Source organism: Oncorhynchus gorbuscha, linkage group LG08 (genome assembly GCF_021184085.1).
Source record: "Oncorhynchus gorbuscha isolate QuinsamMale2020 ecotype Even-year linkage group LG08, OgorEven_v1.0, whole genome shotgun sequence".
Classification (NCBI taxonomy): domain Eukaryota; kingdom Metazoa; phylum Chordata; class Actinopteri; order Salmoniformes; family Salmonidae; genus Oncorhynchus; species Oncorhynchus gorbuscha.
This window is the reverse complement of record NC_060180.1, coordinates 77,716,778-77,731,628: the sequence shown is the minus strand read 5'-3', so window position 1 is coordinate 77,731,628 and position 14,851 is coordinate 77,716,778. Positions and strand designations below refer to the sequence as shown.

The following is a 14,851-nucleotide window of genomic DNA, read 5'->3' as shown; positions in this document are numbered from 1 at the left end:
GCAACACCTTCAGCACTTCACACTGCCTGTTCTGGGCCACGAACATCAGTGGGGTCACCCCGCCCATGGGGCTGGGGCTGTAGATGGGTGTGAAACACCTGGGAAGAGAAGGGAATTGTGTTTGTGTTTTACCACGTCCTCCTATAACCTGACTATCACCAGTGTGATTACTAGTGTTTTCATGTATTGGAGGATACTGTTACTATTACAGTCTCTGCCAAGAGGTCTGGCTGGATATGATTGGCTCAGGTGGTTGTGAAATGAAATTAGGCCTACATTTAGAGTTGACAGTTTTATCAGAGTTTTATGGTAAAACAATAAAATAAAATAAAATGTAAATACGTAGTTTTTAAACATTTTTTTTACCTCCATGCTATGGCCAGGTTGTTAGTCTGGTCCTGCAGAAACACCGACGTCCTCTCCATCAGCTTCCGGACTATGTCGGCGCTGCGCCTGCGCGCAAACACCCAGTGCAGGATGGTATTGGTGCACACGTTAATGAACTCCATGTAGAACTGCATGTCCAGGCGCGCATGAGCCGTCCGCGCAAAATCAATAAAGTCCATTATAAAAGCATCGAATTCTTCCGAGGTCGCGTTCCGTAGGATGGTACCCAGACTTCTGTAGATCCGTGGCTCGTAGGTCTCGTGACCCCACTGTCCTGGAAACCGGTAGAGGGGTTTCCGGATGACACGCGCGACCAGGTTGAGAAAAACGTTATCCTCGCCTTCGGTGTGGTCTTCGTCGCTATCCGACATCGTTGTGGTCGGACACTCCCCTTCCCCTCAAGTACAAACTTTGCTGTTCAACATTTTTAGAATCGATCCATTCCTGAGCATTGTTACGTACATGAACGGGGGTCATTACGCAGAACGCTGCAGAACACTCTATTGTTCGCACTTGGCCACTCAGTGCTTGTTTCCTTGAATAATTTTGACTTTATAGTCTGTTGTAAAATATTAAAAGCACCTATCTTGTTGAATAATATCCTGCTATAGTGAAGCTAAAAACACTGGCGTTCATGTCTTAACCTAAATGGTAATGGACACCTTCTAGCCCATGCGTAAAATCTATCCACGAAGAACCGCCCGTGTTCTTCTCCTGCTAACTATCCATTCATAAATCATTAATCAATTCTGCCGAGTATCCATTCATCTTCTCCTGCTAACTATCCATTCATAAATCATTAATAAATTCCGCCGAGTATCCATTCATCTTCTCCTGCTAACTATCCATTCATAAATCATTAATAAATTCCGCTGAGTATCCATTCATCTTCTCCTGCTAACTATCCATTCATAAATCATTAATACATTCCGCCGAGTATCCATTCATCTTCTTCTGCTAGAGTCCGTTAATAAAAGCAGACACTTTTTCTGATAATACTTTTTGTTTTTCAATATACCTCAGAGTCCTTTGTCTTTTGTACTCCAGGACCAACTCTCTCAGGCCTTCCTTTATGGCAGTCTTGGACATGGCTGTTGTGACGCGGGTGCGGGTGTTGTCCTTGGTACCAAAGGCTGAGCCGCGCGACTCCGAGAACGGAGATAGCGGCCCATTTCCGTTGATCCCAGTCCTATGGTCGTCGATTACTGTAATGCCTGATTTGGAACGGATTTTGTTACAATGCAACAAAGGGGAGATAGATACATCGATTACTCCACTTTCTGAAGGGAAACCACATATCAGTCCTGCGCTGAATGCCGTGGCACGAAAAGGCCCCCCCAAAGAAGATGCGATTTTCTGCTCACCTTTTGCATTTCCTTTGGTGTGGTCCAGACGAATCTTCGGTAGTGAGGTGGTACACTTACCATTCAAGTTCAGAATCGAATGAATTTCTTCCTGGTTACCTTTGCGGAAATCTCTCAAACTATTTCCGAGGCTCAGATTTGGAAAGGCATCTTTTGGTTTCTCCTTGAGAGTTTCCGTTTGGTGACAATACCCACTAATTATTTTTATATCCCTTAACGTCATTTCAACAGTTCTTATCCCCTTCTTGATATGAAACATGGAGCGGTAGTGATCTTGCTTCAGCAACTCCTGTTCAACGGCGTGTCGTTTAAATTCATAGACGTTTTGGGCGTGAAGCTTCATCAGAATGTCTATTCTGGAGTCGCTGTCCTTGGTCCCTGGGTTCATATTCTCCGATTTTCACCGCTCAGACTACAGACTTTTCCGATAGGAAGGTTTCAGAACGTTCCCTGCCGCTGGGCACAACGACGTCTCTGTTTGCCAACTGCTTCGACAGCTCAAACAAACACACGGTCCCATGGGACGGGGTTGGCTGATGTTAAGCAGCCGTTGACAGAGCATAACATCAGCCAAACCCTTCCCATGGGACGTGTGTTTGGTTGTTTAAAATACATCTAGAAAAGGATGACTTTATAAGTACTTATCAGAAGCTTACTTTAAAAAGTATTATCTACTTATAACCCATTTTATAAGGCACATCAGTCAAGTGTCATTCAATAAAAACAACACTCACTAATTTGTTGTCAATAAATGTTCCCACTCACTAATTTGTTGTCAATAAATTTTTATCTCTGTAAAGGTAATGTTCCCACGGACATATTCCAGTCGGCCTATCTGTGTTATCTCTGTAAAGGTTTCCATGACCATGTGTTGTGGATACAGTTGAGTTGTGTGGTGAGCTGATGAACTGAATGTCACGCAATAGAACAGATGAATACCTGCAGTGTTCTGTGGATCTGCTAGGGGGCAGCAAAACACATATCGGACTGGAATGACATTGACAGGTCTGATTGATGGATTGTTTTTGATGAGACTGCCTAGCCTGGTCTCAGACCTGGTTGTGTTTTTGATGAGACTGCCTAGCCTGGTCTCAGACCTGGTTGTGTTTTTGATGAGACTGCCTAGCCTGGTCTCAGATCTGATTGACTTGTTTTTCAATCAACCAACAAAACACATTCCACATTCACAGATGTGACAGGCTTTACATTTGAAAAAATTAAAATATAATTAAAATGAATGATAAAGTAAAAAAAAAACATTTATTTTTCTTAATCTATATATTTTCCTTGGTACAGACAGACAGACAGACAGACAGACAGACAGACAGACAGACAGACAGACAGACAGACAGACAGACAGACAGACAGACAGACAGACAGACAGACAGACAGACAGACAGACAGACAGACAGACAGACACACACACATACACACACATACTCAAAAACTAAATTAAAATAAAAACACACAAAAAAACATATAACACTTGCAGCAGCACTATCAAGGTTCTTATCAGCTATTTCACTCATTCGCTGAGACGACGGGCCAATAATTAGTTTTTAGGTTTTACAGTACCTTACACAACATGTATCTGCGCATTTCCCTAGTCACCCCGTTCACTATGTCCAGTTTGAAATATAGTTGAATAGTGGAGACCAGAGTCTATCAAACTTGGGCTGTCTCTTGTGGAGGTCATAAGGGAGCTTTTCAAGAGGAAGAAAGTCAACAATCTGGTCAATCCACATTTTAAATGTAGGAGGGGTATTAGAGGCCCACAATAGAAGAATACATTTCTTAGCAAAGTATGTAATAGTCATAAGAACATTTTCTCTGCCAGGATCAAGAACAAAGTCCAGCTGGGCATTAAGAAGATAGATACACGGGGTCATATCAAACTGTACCTCTAGTATTTTCTGTGCAGCAGTATGTACAGATCTCCCTACAGCTCTAAAATACATGCATATAGGTTCCACTTTCAGAGGTACATCTTTTACAGTTAGGAGACATACCAATTGTGTGTAAAATGAGAGGGAGGGATTTCTCAGGGTTGGATATGTAGAGCAAGACATCATCCGCATAGAGAGAAATCTTGTGCTGCAGGCCGCCTGCAGAAACACCCATAATACTTGGACTGCTCCTGATCAGCTCTGCCAGAGGCTACGCCCCCAACAAGTAGAGCAGCAGGGACAGCGAGCACCCTTGTCTTGTGCCCCGTTCCAGAGGGAATCTGTCAGAGTTCAGTCCATTAGTAGTCACCATGGCATTTGGATGAGAGTATAGTGATTTGATCCATTTAATAAAATTTGGGCCCATATTGAACTTTTCTAAGACTGAAAACAGAAAGCTCCACTCCATCCTGTCAAATGCCTTCTCAGCATCCAGTGAAGCCAGCAGGACAGGGGTGTGGAACACCGTCTCAGCATCCAGTGAAGCCAGCAGGACAGGGGTGTGGAACACCGTCTCAGCATCCAGTGAAGCCAGCAGGACAGGGGTGTGGAACACCGTCTCAGCATCCAGTGAAGCCAGCAGGACAGGGGTGTGGAACACCGTCTCAGCATCCAGTGAAGCCAGCAGAACAGAGGTGTGGAACACCTTCTCAGCATCCAGTGAAGCCAGCAGGACAGGGGTGTGGAACACCTTCTCAGCCTCCAGTGAAGCCAGCAGGACAGGGGTGTGGAACACCTTCTCAGCCTCCAGTGAAGCCAGTAGGACAGGGGTGTGGAACACCTTCTCAGCCTCCAGTGAAGCCAGCAGGACAGGGGTCTCAGCCTCCAGTGAAGCCAGCAGGACAGGGGTGTGGAACACCTTCTCAGCCTCCAGTGAAGCCAGTAGGACAGGGGTGTGGAACACCTTCTCAGCCTCCAGGAGCAGGACAGGGGTGTGGAACACCTTCTCAGCCTCAGGACAGGGGTGAAGCCAGCCTCCAGGAAGCCAGTAGGACAGGGGTGTGGAGCCTCCAGTGAAGCCAGCAGGACAGGGGTGTGGAACACCGTCTCAGCCTCCAGTGAAGCCAGCAGGACAGGGGTCTTCTGTGCGTTTACTTGATCAATAATATAAAAAAGACGGCGAATGTTATCAGAAGAGTATCTGTCTCTAATAAATCCAGTTTGGTCCGCTTTTATTATTTTGGGAAGAAGAGTATTTAGTCTTTTGGCGAGCAATTTGGTAATTATTTTATAGTCGAAATCCAACAAGCTTATGGTCCGGAAGGATGAGCAGGATAGGGGGTCCTTGTCCTTTTTTAGCAACACTATTTTATTTGATTTATTTCACCTTTATTTAACCAGGTAGGCTAGTTGAGAACAAGTTCTCATTTGCAACTGCGACCTGGCCAAAATAAAGCATAGCAGTGTGAACAGACAACACAGAGTTACACATGGATTAAATAATTAACAAGTCAATAACACAGTAGAAAAAATGGGCAGTTTATATACAATGTGTGCAAAAGGCATGAGGAGGTAGGCGAATAATACAATTTTGCAGATTAACACTGGAGTGATAAATGATCAGATGGTCATGTACAGGTAGAGATATTGGTGTGCAAAAGAGCAGAAAAGTAAATAAATAAAAAAACAGTATAAAAACAGTATGGGGATGAGGTAGGTGAAAATGGGTGGGCTATTTACCAATAGACTATGTACAGCTGCAGCGATCGGTTAGCTGCTCGGATAGCTGATGTTTGAAGTTGGTGAGGGAGATAAAAGTCTCCAACTTCAGCGATTTTTGCAGTTTGTTCCAGTCACAGGCAGCAGAGTACTGGAACGAAAGGCGGCCAAATGAGGTGTTGGCTTTAGGGATGATCAGTGAGATACACCTGCTGGAGCGCGTGCTACGGATGGGTGTTGCCATCGTGACCAGTGAACTGAGATAAGGCGGAGCTTTACCTAGCATGGACTTGTAGATGACCTGGAGCCAGTGGGTCTGGCGACGAATATGTAGTGAGGGCCAGCCGACTAGAGCATACAAGTCGCAGTGGTGGGTGGTATAAGGTGCTTTAGTGACAAAACGGATGGCACTGTGATAGACTGCATCCAGTTTGCTGAGTAGAGTGTTGGAAGCCATTTTGTAGATGACATCGCCGAAGTCGAGGATCGGTAGGATAGTCAGTTTTACTAGGGTAAGCTTGGCGGCGTGAGTGAAGGAGGCTTTGTTGCGGAATAGAAAGCCGACTCTTGATTTGATTTTCGATTGGAGATGTTTGATGTGAGTCTGGAAGGAGAGTTTGCAGTCTAGCCAGACACCTAGGTACTTATAGGTGTCCACATATTCAAGGTCGGAACCATCCAGGGTGGTGATGCTAGTCGGGCATGCGGGTGCAGGCAGCGATCGGTTGAAAAGCATGCATTTGGTTTTACTCGCGTTTAAGAGCAGTTGGAGGCCACGGAAGGAGTGCTGTATGGCATTGAAGCTCGTTTGGAGGTTAGATAGCACAGTGTCCAATGACGGGCCAAAAGTATATAGTAATATATAGTAATGCGAGCTGTGTGCATTGAGTCTGGGAAAACTCCATTTTTGCAAAAATCCTCCAGCATTGGCATGAAGAATGAAGATAGGGCTGAGCTGGGGCCAAAAAGCTTTGTAGAACTCTCTGGGGAATCCATCTGGGCCTGGGGACTTACTAGGTGGCATGGAGGTAATTGCCTCCAGGATCTCCTCAGGAGTGAAGGGGGGAGTTGAGATCTTCTCGTTCGGTCTCTGATAGTTTAGGTAGCGAGATTCCCTCTAGGAAAGAATGGAGTTCTGCCTCCATGTGTTTTCTCTCAGAGGTTTATAGTTTGCAGTAAAAATCATGAAAAGTTAAATTGATCTTTTTTGGGTCATATGTGACCTCGTCCTCTGCTGTTCGGATAGCCATGATTGTACGCTCTGACTGCTCCTTTTTTAATTGGTAAGCAAGCAATCTACTGGGCCTATTGCTATACTCATGGTATTTCTGTTTAGTAAAGAAAACTTTTTTTTTTATCTCCCGAGTGTAGTCCAAATTCAGTTTGGCTTTGGCTGCTTTAAGATGACTCCAGGAGGTGCTGTCTAGGGATTGTTTATGTGTTTTTTCACAGCATTCCAGCTCCCTCTCAAGATCTAGCCTGTGTGCTTCCATTGCTTTTTTTTCTTAGAGGAAGCATATGCAATTAGATGACCTCTTAGTGTGGCTTTAGCAGCGTCCCACATTGTTGCCGGAGAAACAGGAGAATCTTTATTGTCTTGTGTGTAGTTGTCCATGGAGTTACCAATGTATGGTCATTTGATAGCATGGAGGTGTTGAATTTCCAGCTCTTTGACCTCGGGATGTTTTTGCAGAGGTCAAAGCGGAGGTGGACAAAGGCGTGATCTGAAAGTGCTATGGGTCCGATTGTACAAGTGGCTGAATTTATGAAACTCTTTGGGATAAAAATGTAATCTATACGGGAGTAGGTGTTATGGACATTAGAGTAGTATGTGTAGTCCATAGATGAGCTATTATTCTCTCTCCAGATATCTATCAGTCCCATCTCTTTAGAAAGAGAGTTCAACATCTTTGCAGATCTAGGATTTGTGGTGGGGACCTGAGATGATTTGTCTAGTCTTAACCCAACCCTAGATAAATCATCTCAGGTCCCCACCACAAATCCTAGATCTGCAAAGATGTTGAACTCTCTTTCTAAAGAGATGGGACTGATAGATATCTGGAGAGAGAATAATAGCTCATCTATGGACTATACATACTACTCTAATGTCCATAACACCTACTCCCGTATAGATTAAATTTTTATCCCAAATTAAAATCTCCGGCCACCACACCAAAGGAGACACAATGCTCATTGAACAGGGTTATAATTTTTGACATGAAGGCAGGAGTATCTGTGTTAGGGGCGTATATGTTTAATATAGTAATTGGTTGACCATATAGTGACCCAGTTATCAAAATAAATCTCCCCTCCGGATCAGATATGTTTTTGTCAATTAAGAATGGAACATTTTTATGGATAAGTATGGCTGTGCCTCTACTGTTTGATTTGAAAGATGAGAAATACACCTGTCCCACCCAAGCTCTGTGGAGTTTGGCATGTTCAGCATCACAGAGGTGTGTCTCTTGTAATAGCACAATGTCTGCTTTTTCCTTTTTTAGAGCACATAGTATCTTTTTCCGTTTTATTGCATGCCCTAGACCATGGCAGTTCCATGTCAATAGATTTAAGGTACTAGTCATCGAGCAGTAATCGAACTTTAGTGCAAGTCATCGCTGGGTAAAAGTGGATAGTAATTACAGCTGCGTTCACATAAAAGGAAAATAAATGGTGTACATAAAATAATAATCTCTGAACACCCCAGCCGAGTTCCCAAACAACGACACATCCCGTTGGATCTATTAACCCCCCCCCCCCCCCCCCCCCCCCCCGCTCAGTCTCAATTCTGTGTTCCAAATAAAACAAAAACCGGGAACAGTTAGCAACGCACAACGTCTCCCTCTCCCCACCAAAGAAATGCCTCATCCTCTCCACCTCGCATTGAGTAAATAACACAGTTGCCCTCGTCCAGACCACAGTAAAAGAGGGGAGAAAAATAAAATCAATAGCCCAGTCTACATATACCTCCCCCAGGGGACATAGGGAACCCCAAGTAATAATAGCAACAACAAAAAAACAGGGAAATAAAAGTAGGCTGAAACATTAGTAGGCCTAGGTTAGGCTATACAGCCCATCCCTCTCAGTTAAAGGAAAATAAATATAAATTGGACGGCTATAATGACATTTAGGGGGTGGGTCTCTGGATATCGGCTATATGTCGTCTTACCTCCTTTAGTAATGGCATTAATCGCATTTAGTCATTGGTCTATTTCTCATTGGCCAGGATTGTCTTTCAAAAAACGCTTTGCCTCTTCGGGAGTTTTGAAGTGTCGCAAGGCTCCTTGGTGAAGAATCCTGAGCTCGTTTGGGTATGTGAATCCCCTGAAGATGCCTCGGTCAATGGAGTATTTCTTCACTTTGTCAAACTCTCGGCGCTTTCGGCGTAATCCAGCTGACAGGTCCTGGTGTAAAGAGAGTTTGGCGTTTCCCACTGTGATGATGTTGTTTTTTGCCGCCTGTAGGACTCGTTCCTTGTCGGTGAATCTCAGGAAACATATGGTGATTGGGCGCGGTGGTTGTCTGGCTGCTGGTGGGGGCCTCAGTGCTCGGTGAGCTCTCTCCAGTTCTATGGGCCTGTCCGTGGACAGGTGGAGCCACTCGGGAAGTTTGTCTTGTAGGTAGCGGATCAGTGGCATGTTTCCCTCTGCTCTTTCGCCCAGATTGAATAGAACACAATTATTCCTTCGCCCCCTGTTTTTCCAGGTCCTCTGTTTTCTCTTCCAGATGCTCGATTTTCTTTTTAGCATATGCTATTGTTTCCATGGCATCTGTCAATAAGTTTTCCATGGATAGGATTCGCCCCTCTGCCTCGTCCAGGCGCCCCGCGTTTATGGTTCTCTTGTTGTTGATGTCAGGCAAAGCGTTTTCCAGGATTGTCACCTTGCCCCCTATCACACTGAGCTGAGAGTTAATGGCATCTAATTTAGTGTTTAGTTCTGTACGTTGGGATCTCAACTCAGAAAGGATGTCTTCGACAGAGTGCGAGGTTAGCATTCGTTGTGCCTCGTGGGGGAGCGGGTTCTCTTGCTCCTGGCTAATGGCGCTAGTTTTTTCTGAAGCTAACTTCTTCTTGGAGGCTTTTTCCGTCGCTAATACTCGAGTCCGGGTAAAAATGTCACCTGTAGGGTCGCCTTTTGTAGCTGCCATGACTTTTTCTTACTAAAGCTAAATGAGTGTGAACTTGGAGTGGAGGTAAGATTAGGAATTGGAAACTACTTGTGCGGAACTCTTAGTTTATGCGGCCATCTCGTTCAAGGGTCACGTGATCCCTCCCCTGGCTGTGTTTTTGATGAGACTGCCTAGCCTGGTCTCAGATCTGATTGTGTTTTTGATGAGACTGCCTAGCCTGGTCTCAGATCTGATTGTGTTTTTGATGAGACTGCCTAGCCTGGTCTCAGATCTGATTGTGTTTTTGCCTGATTCATTGTCATTGGCAAACCAAACATTGGCATGACAATACCTAGGAGTTGGCAAGAGGGCTGAAACAAACTGGAAACCAGAATAGAGAATGCCAAGGTTAAAGAAGAATCACAACTGAAATTTAGTGCAAGTGTGTTGCTCTCTCTGACAGACGAGTGACTGATGCGACAACCAAATCTTTTTTTACAGAGACAAATATGAAAGCATTGTTTCTCCCAAAAGGTTTGACTCAGTCACTCTTCTCTCCTTCTCTTCCTTCCTTCCTTCCTTCCTTCCTTCCTTCCTTCCTTCCTTCCTTCCTTCCTTCCTTCCTTCCTTCCTTCCTTCCTTCCTTCCTTCCTTCCTTCCTTCCTTCCTTCCTTCCTTCCTTCCTTCCTTCCTCAACTGCAGCATGACTGATGACTGGTCAGGGATGGGTCATGCTGTATTGTCATGGTGATTTATGTGCAGTACAGCAGCCTCAGTATCTACCATCTATTCTGGTATCTAATGGTTAGAGTATCTACCAGTGTTGTGTTGGAGACCACCTAAAGTGAGACCAAGACCAGAACAATGTGAGTCCAATTCAAGACCATGATTGTAATTTTGTCAAATCAGCACCAGAACAGTTCAAAATGTCCAGTATTTCCGTGTTTCCTATTTCAGAAGGACATCTGGATTCTTTAGACATTCAGAATAGTGAAAACATACATGCTGAGGTAAAATAGAGCCACTCTACAAATTATTACTAACCCAAACACAGTGGGGAACTGTAACGCTTCTCCTCTTCGTCTGAGGAGGAGGAGAAGGAAGGATCGGACCAATATGCAGCGTGGTAAGTGTCCATGTTAATTTATTAGACTGAACACACATAACTAAATAACAAAGTGAATGAAAGAAACAAACCAGTTCTGCAAGGTGACACTTAACAGAAAATAACTACCCACAAACAAGAGTGGGAAAACTAAGTATGGTTCCCAATCAGAGACAACGATTGCCAGCTGCCTCTGATTGGGATCCATACCAGGCCAAACACAAAGAAATAGAAAACATAGAACACAAAACATAGAATGCCCACCCCAACTCACGCTCTGACCAAACTAAAATAGAGACCTAAAAAAGGAACTAAGGTGAGAGCCTTCTACACCTTCAGAGAAGGGCTAAGGATTTATAAAATAATAATAATAATGTTATTATTTTCAATTATGTTCTGATTTATTCTCTTCTGTTTTTGTTGGAAAGGAAAGGGTTAAAAATGAAGAGAAAAAAAGATCCAATCATGATTTTTCTTTGCTGGTTTCCGGGGAGATAAATCTAGCTAGCTAAGTCAGCCATTGGCTAGGCCCTCAGAAGCCAGATAAAGGCATCTGTCATTCAACATTTTGGAGTGACAGCGGAATCAACCAATCACATTTTGACTTAATGGTTGGACCGTTTTTACAAAAACTTATGGAAACTTCTGCCTTCTTGAAGGCCAACAGGTCACTGCACAATAGCGAGCAGTAGTTTCCCCATGGTCTAGCTAGCTAGCTTTTGTTGTCGGCTAGTTTTCAGCGGCTGCAGTAGGTGTTATCAAGTAGGGTGTTGTTGTTAATTTGTTATTTTCTCACTTTTCAAGAATAACTTTCAACAGGAAGTTAAGTTTGAAATGATCATCATCTGGTGAGTGGAACTGTGCTTTTTTTATTGCAGTTCGCTTCCTGTTGTTCGCCATCTCTGAAAATAGAGTGTGAAACATTGTTGCATTTAAAGTGGTTCTGAAAGCATTTTAATAACATTCAATTGTATTCAAATCTGTATATATATATATTGGAGGTGTTGGAGGTGGAGGTGTACCTGTGGATGTATTTCAAGGCCTACCTTAAAACTCAGTGCCTCTTTGCTTGACATCATGGGAAAATCAAAATAAATCAGCCAAAAATTGTAGATCTCCAGAAGTCTGGTTCATCCTTTGGAGCAATTTCCAAACGCCTGAAGGTACCACGTTCATCTGTACAAACAATAGTACGCAAGTATAAACATATTGGGACCATGAAGCCGTCATACCGCTCAGGAAGAAGATGCGTTCTGTCTCCTAGAGGTTAACGTACTTTGGTGTGAAAAGTGCAAATCAATCCCAGAACAACAGCAAAGGACCTTGTGAAGATGCTGGAGGAAACAGGTACAAAAGTATCTATATCCACAGTAAAACAAGTCCTATATCGACATAACCTGAAAGGCCAGTCAGCAAGGAAGAAGCCACTGCTCCAAAACCACCATAAAAAAGCAAGACTACAGTTTGCAACTGCACATGGGACAAAGATCGTACTTTTTGGAGAAATGTCCTCTGGTCTGATGAAACAGAAATAGAACTGTTTGACCATAATGACCATCGTTATGTTTGGAGGAAAAGGGGGAGGCTTGCAAGCCGAATAACACCACCCCAACTGTGAAGCACATTGGCTTCAGCATCATGTTGTGGGGTTGCTTTTCAGCAGAAGGGACTGGTGCACTTCACAAAATAGATGGCATCATGAGTTAGAAAATTATGTGGATATATTGAAGCAACATCCCAAGACATCAGGCAGGAAGTTAAAGCTTGGTCGCAAATGGGTCTTCCAAATGGACAATGACCCCAAGCATACTTCCAAAGTTTTGGCAAAATGGCTTAAGGACAACAAAGTCAAGGTATTGAAGTGGCCATCACAAAGCCCTGACCTCAATGCTATAGAAAATCTGTGGGCAGAACTGAAAAAGTGTGTGCAAGCGAGGAGGCCTACAAACCTGACTCAGTTACACCAGCTCTGTCAGGAGGAATTTCCCAAAATTCACCCAACATATTGTGGGAAGCTTGTTAGTAAAGATTGAAAAAAGTAAGGGGCCTAGACAGCTGCCCTGGGGAATTCCTGATTCTACCTGGATTATGTTGGAGTGGCTTCCATTAAAGAACACCCTCTGTGTTCTGTCAGACAGGTAACTCTTTATCCATGGTATAGCAGGGGGTGTAAAGCCATAACACATACTTTTTGCCACCAGCAGACTGAGATCAATAATGTCAAAAGCTGCACTGAAGTCTAACAAGACAGCCCCCACACTCTTTTTATCATAAATTTCTCTCAGCCAATCATCAGTCATTTGTGTAAGTGCTGTGCTTGTTGAATGTCCTTCCCTACAAAACACAATTTTTTCCAAAAGTTTACTAAGGGTTGGTAACCGGCTGATTGGTCGGCTATTTGAGCCAGTAAAGGGGGCTTTACTATTCTTGGGTAGCGGAATAACTTTAGCTTCCCTCCAGGCCTGAGGTCACACGCTTTCTAGTAGGCTTAAAAAGAAGATATAGCAAATAGGAGTGGCAATATAATAAACTTTTTTTTATAACCTCTTCCACATTTAATTTATAGAATTCAAAATTACAATGCTTGTCTTTCATGTACTGTTATGGTACTGTTATGTTACTGTACTGTTATGTTACTGTACTGTTATGTTACTGTACTGTACTGTTATGTTACTGTACTGTACTGTTATGTTACTGTACTGTACTGTTATGTAACTGCACTGTTATGGTACTGTACTGTACTGTTATTTTACTGTACTGTTATGTTACTGTACTGTTCTGTTATGGTACTGTACTGTTATGGTACTGTACTGTACTGTTATGGTACTGTACTGTTATGGTACTGTACTGTTATGTTACTGTACTGTTATGGTGCTGTTATGTTACTGTACTGTTATGTTACTGTACTGTTATGTTACTGTACTGTTATGTTACTGTACTGTTATGGTACTGTACTGTTATGGTACTGTACTGTACTGTTATGGTACTGTACTGTACTGTTATGTTACTGTACTGTTATGGTACTGTACTGTTATGTTACTGTACTGTTATGGTACTGTTATGTTACTGTACTGTTATGGTACTGTACTGTTATGATACTGTACTGTTATGTTACTGTTATGTCACTGTACTGTTATGGTGCTGTTATGATACTGTACTGTTATGATACTGTACTGTTATGGTACTGTTATGATACTGTACTGTTATGGTACTGTTATGTTACTGTACTGTTATGGTACTGTACTGTTATGGTACTGTACTGTTATGGTACTGTTATGGTACTGTACTGTTATGATACTGTACTGTACTGTTACGGTACTGTACTGTTATGGTACTGTACTGTACTGTTATGATACTGTACTGTACTGTTATGGTACTGTACTGTTATGGTACTGTACTGTTATGGTACTGTACTGTACTGTACTGTTATGGTACTGTACTGTACTGTTATGATACTGTACTGTACTGTTATGGTATTGTACTGTTATGGTACTGTACTGTTATGGTACTGTACTGTACTGTTATGTTACTGTACTGTACTGTTATGGTACTGTACTGTTATGTTACTGTACTGTTATGGTACTGTACTGTTATGTTACTGTACTGTTATGGTACTGTACTGTACTGTTATGTTACTGTTATGGTACTGTCCTGTTATGGTACTGTACTGTACTGTTATGTTACTGTTATGGTACTGTACTGTTATGGTACTGTAATGTACTGTTATGGTACTGTACTGTTACTGTACTGTTATGGTACTGTACTGTTATGGTACTGTACTGTTACTGTACTGTTATGGTACTGTTATGGTACTGTTATGGTACTGTACTGTTATGGCACTGTACTGTTATGGTACTGTACTGTTACTGTACTGTTATGTTACTGTACTGTTATGGTACTGTACTGTTATGGTACTGTACTGTTACTGTACTGTTATGTTACTGTACTGTTATGGTACTGTACTGTTACTGTACTGTTATGTTACTGTACTGTACTGTTATGTTACTGTACTATCAAAATGATCTTTTATTTTTATTTTTTATATAAACATTTGTCTTTGGTTTACGTGGACGTATAGCAAACCATAAAACATGCAACAAAAACAACAACGAACAGAAATAAAACAGCCACATCTCTTGCTGTTGTTCTCACAGTGTTGTGCCACATGTTGAAGGTGGAAGCTGTTGTTCTCACAGTGTTGTGCCACATGTTGAAGGTGGAAGCTGTTGTTCTCACAGTGTTGTGCCACATGTTGAAGGTGGAAGCTGTTGTTCTCACAGTGT

The 14,851-nt window shown here is 42.8% G+C and overlaps 1 protein-coding gene across 1 annotated transcript in view; it reads right to left on the bottom strand.

Moving 5' to 3' along the window:
* Positions 1 to 2,190, bottom strand: part of LOC124041053 (ankyrin repeat and SOCS box protein 17-like) — a 3,911-nt gene extending 1,721 nt beyond the window's left edge. Inside the window, exons 1-2 of the mRNA XM_046358219.1 lie at positions 367 to 2,190; positions 1 to 98 (exon numbers count right to left, since the gene is read on the bottom strand). The exon at positions 1 to 98 is cut by the window's left edge and continues 182 nt beyond it. Of these exons, the coding sequence (XP_046214175.1) occupies positions 1 to 98; positions 367 to 758 (490 nt within the window). The 5' untranslated portion in view covers positions 759 to 2,190. The remainder of the gene's footprint in view (positions 99 to 366) is intronic.
* Positions 2,191 to 14,851: the final 12,661 nt, after the last annotated feature.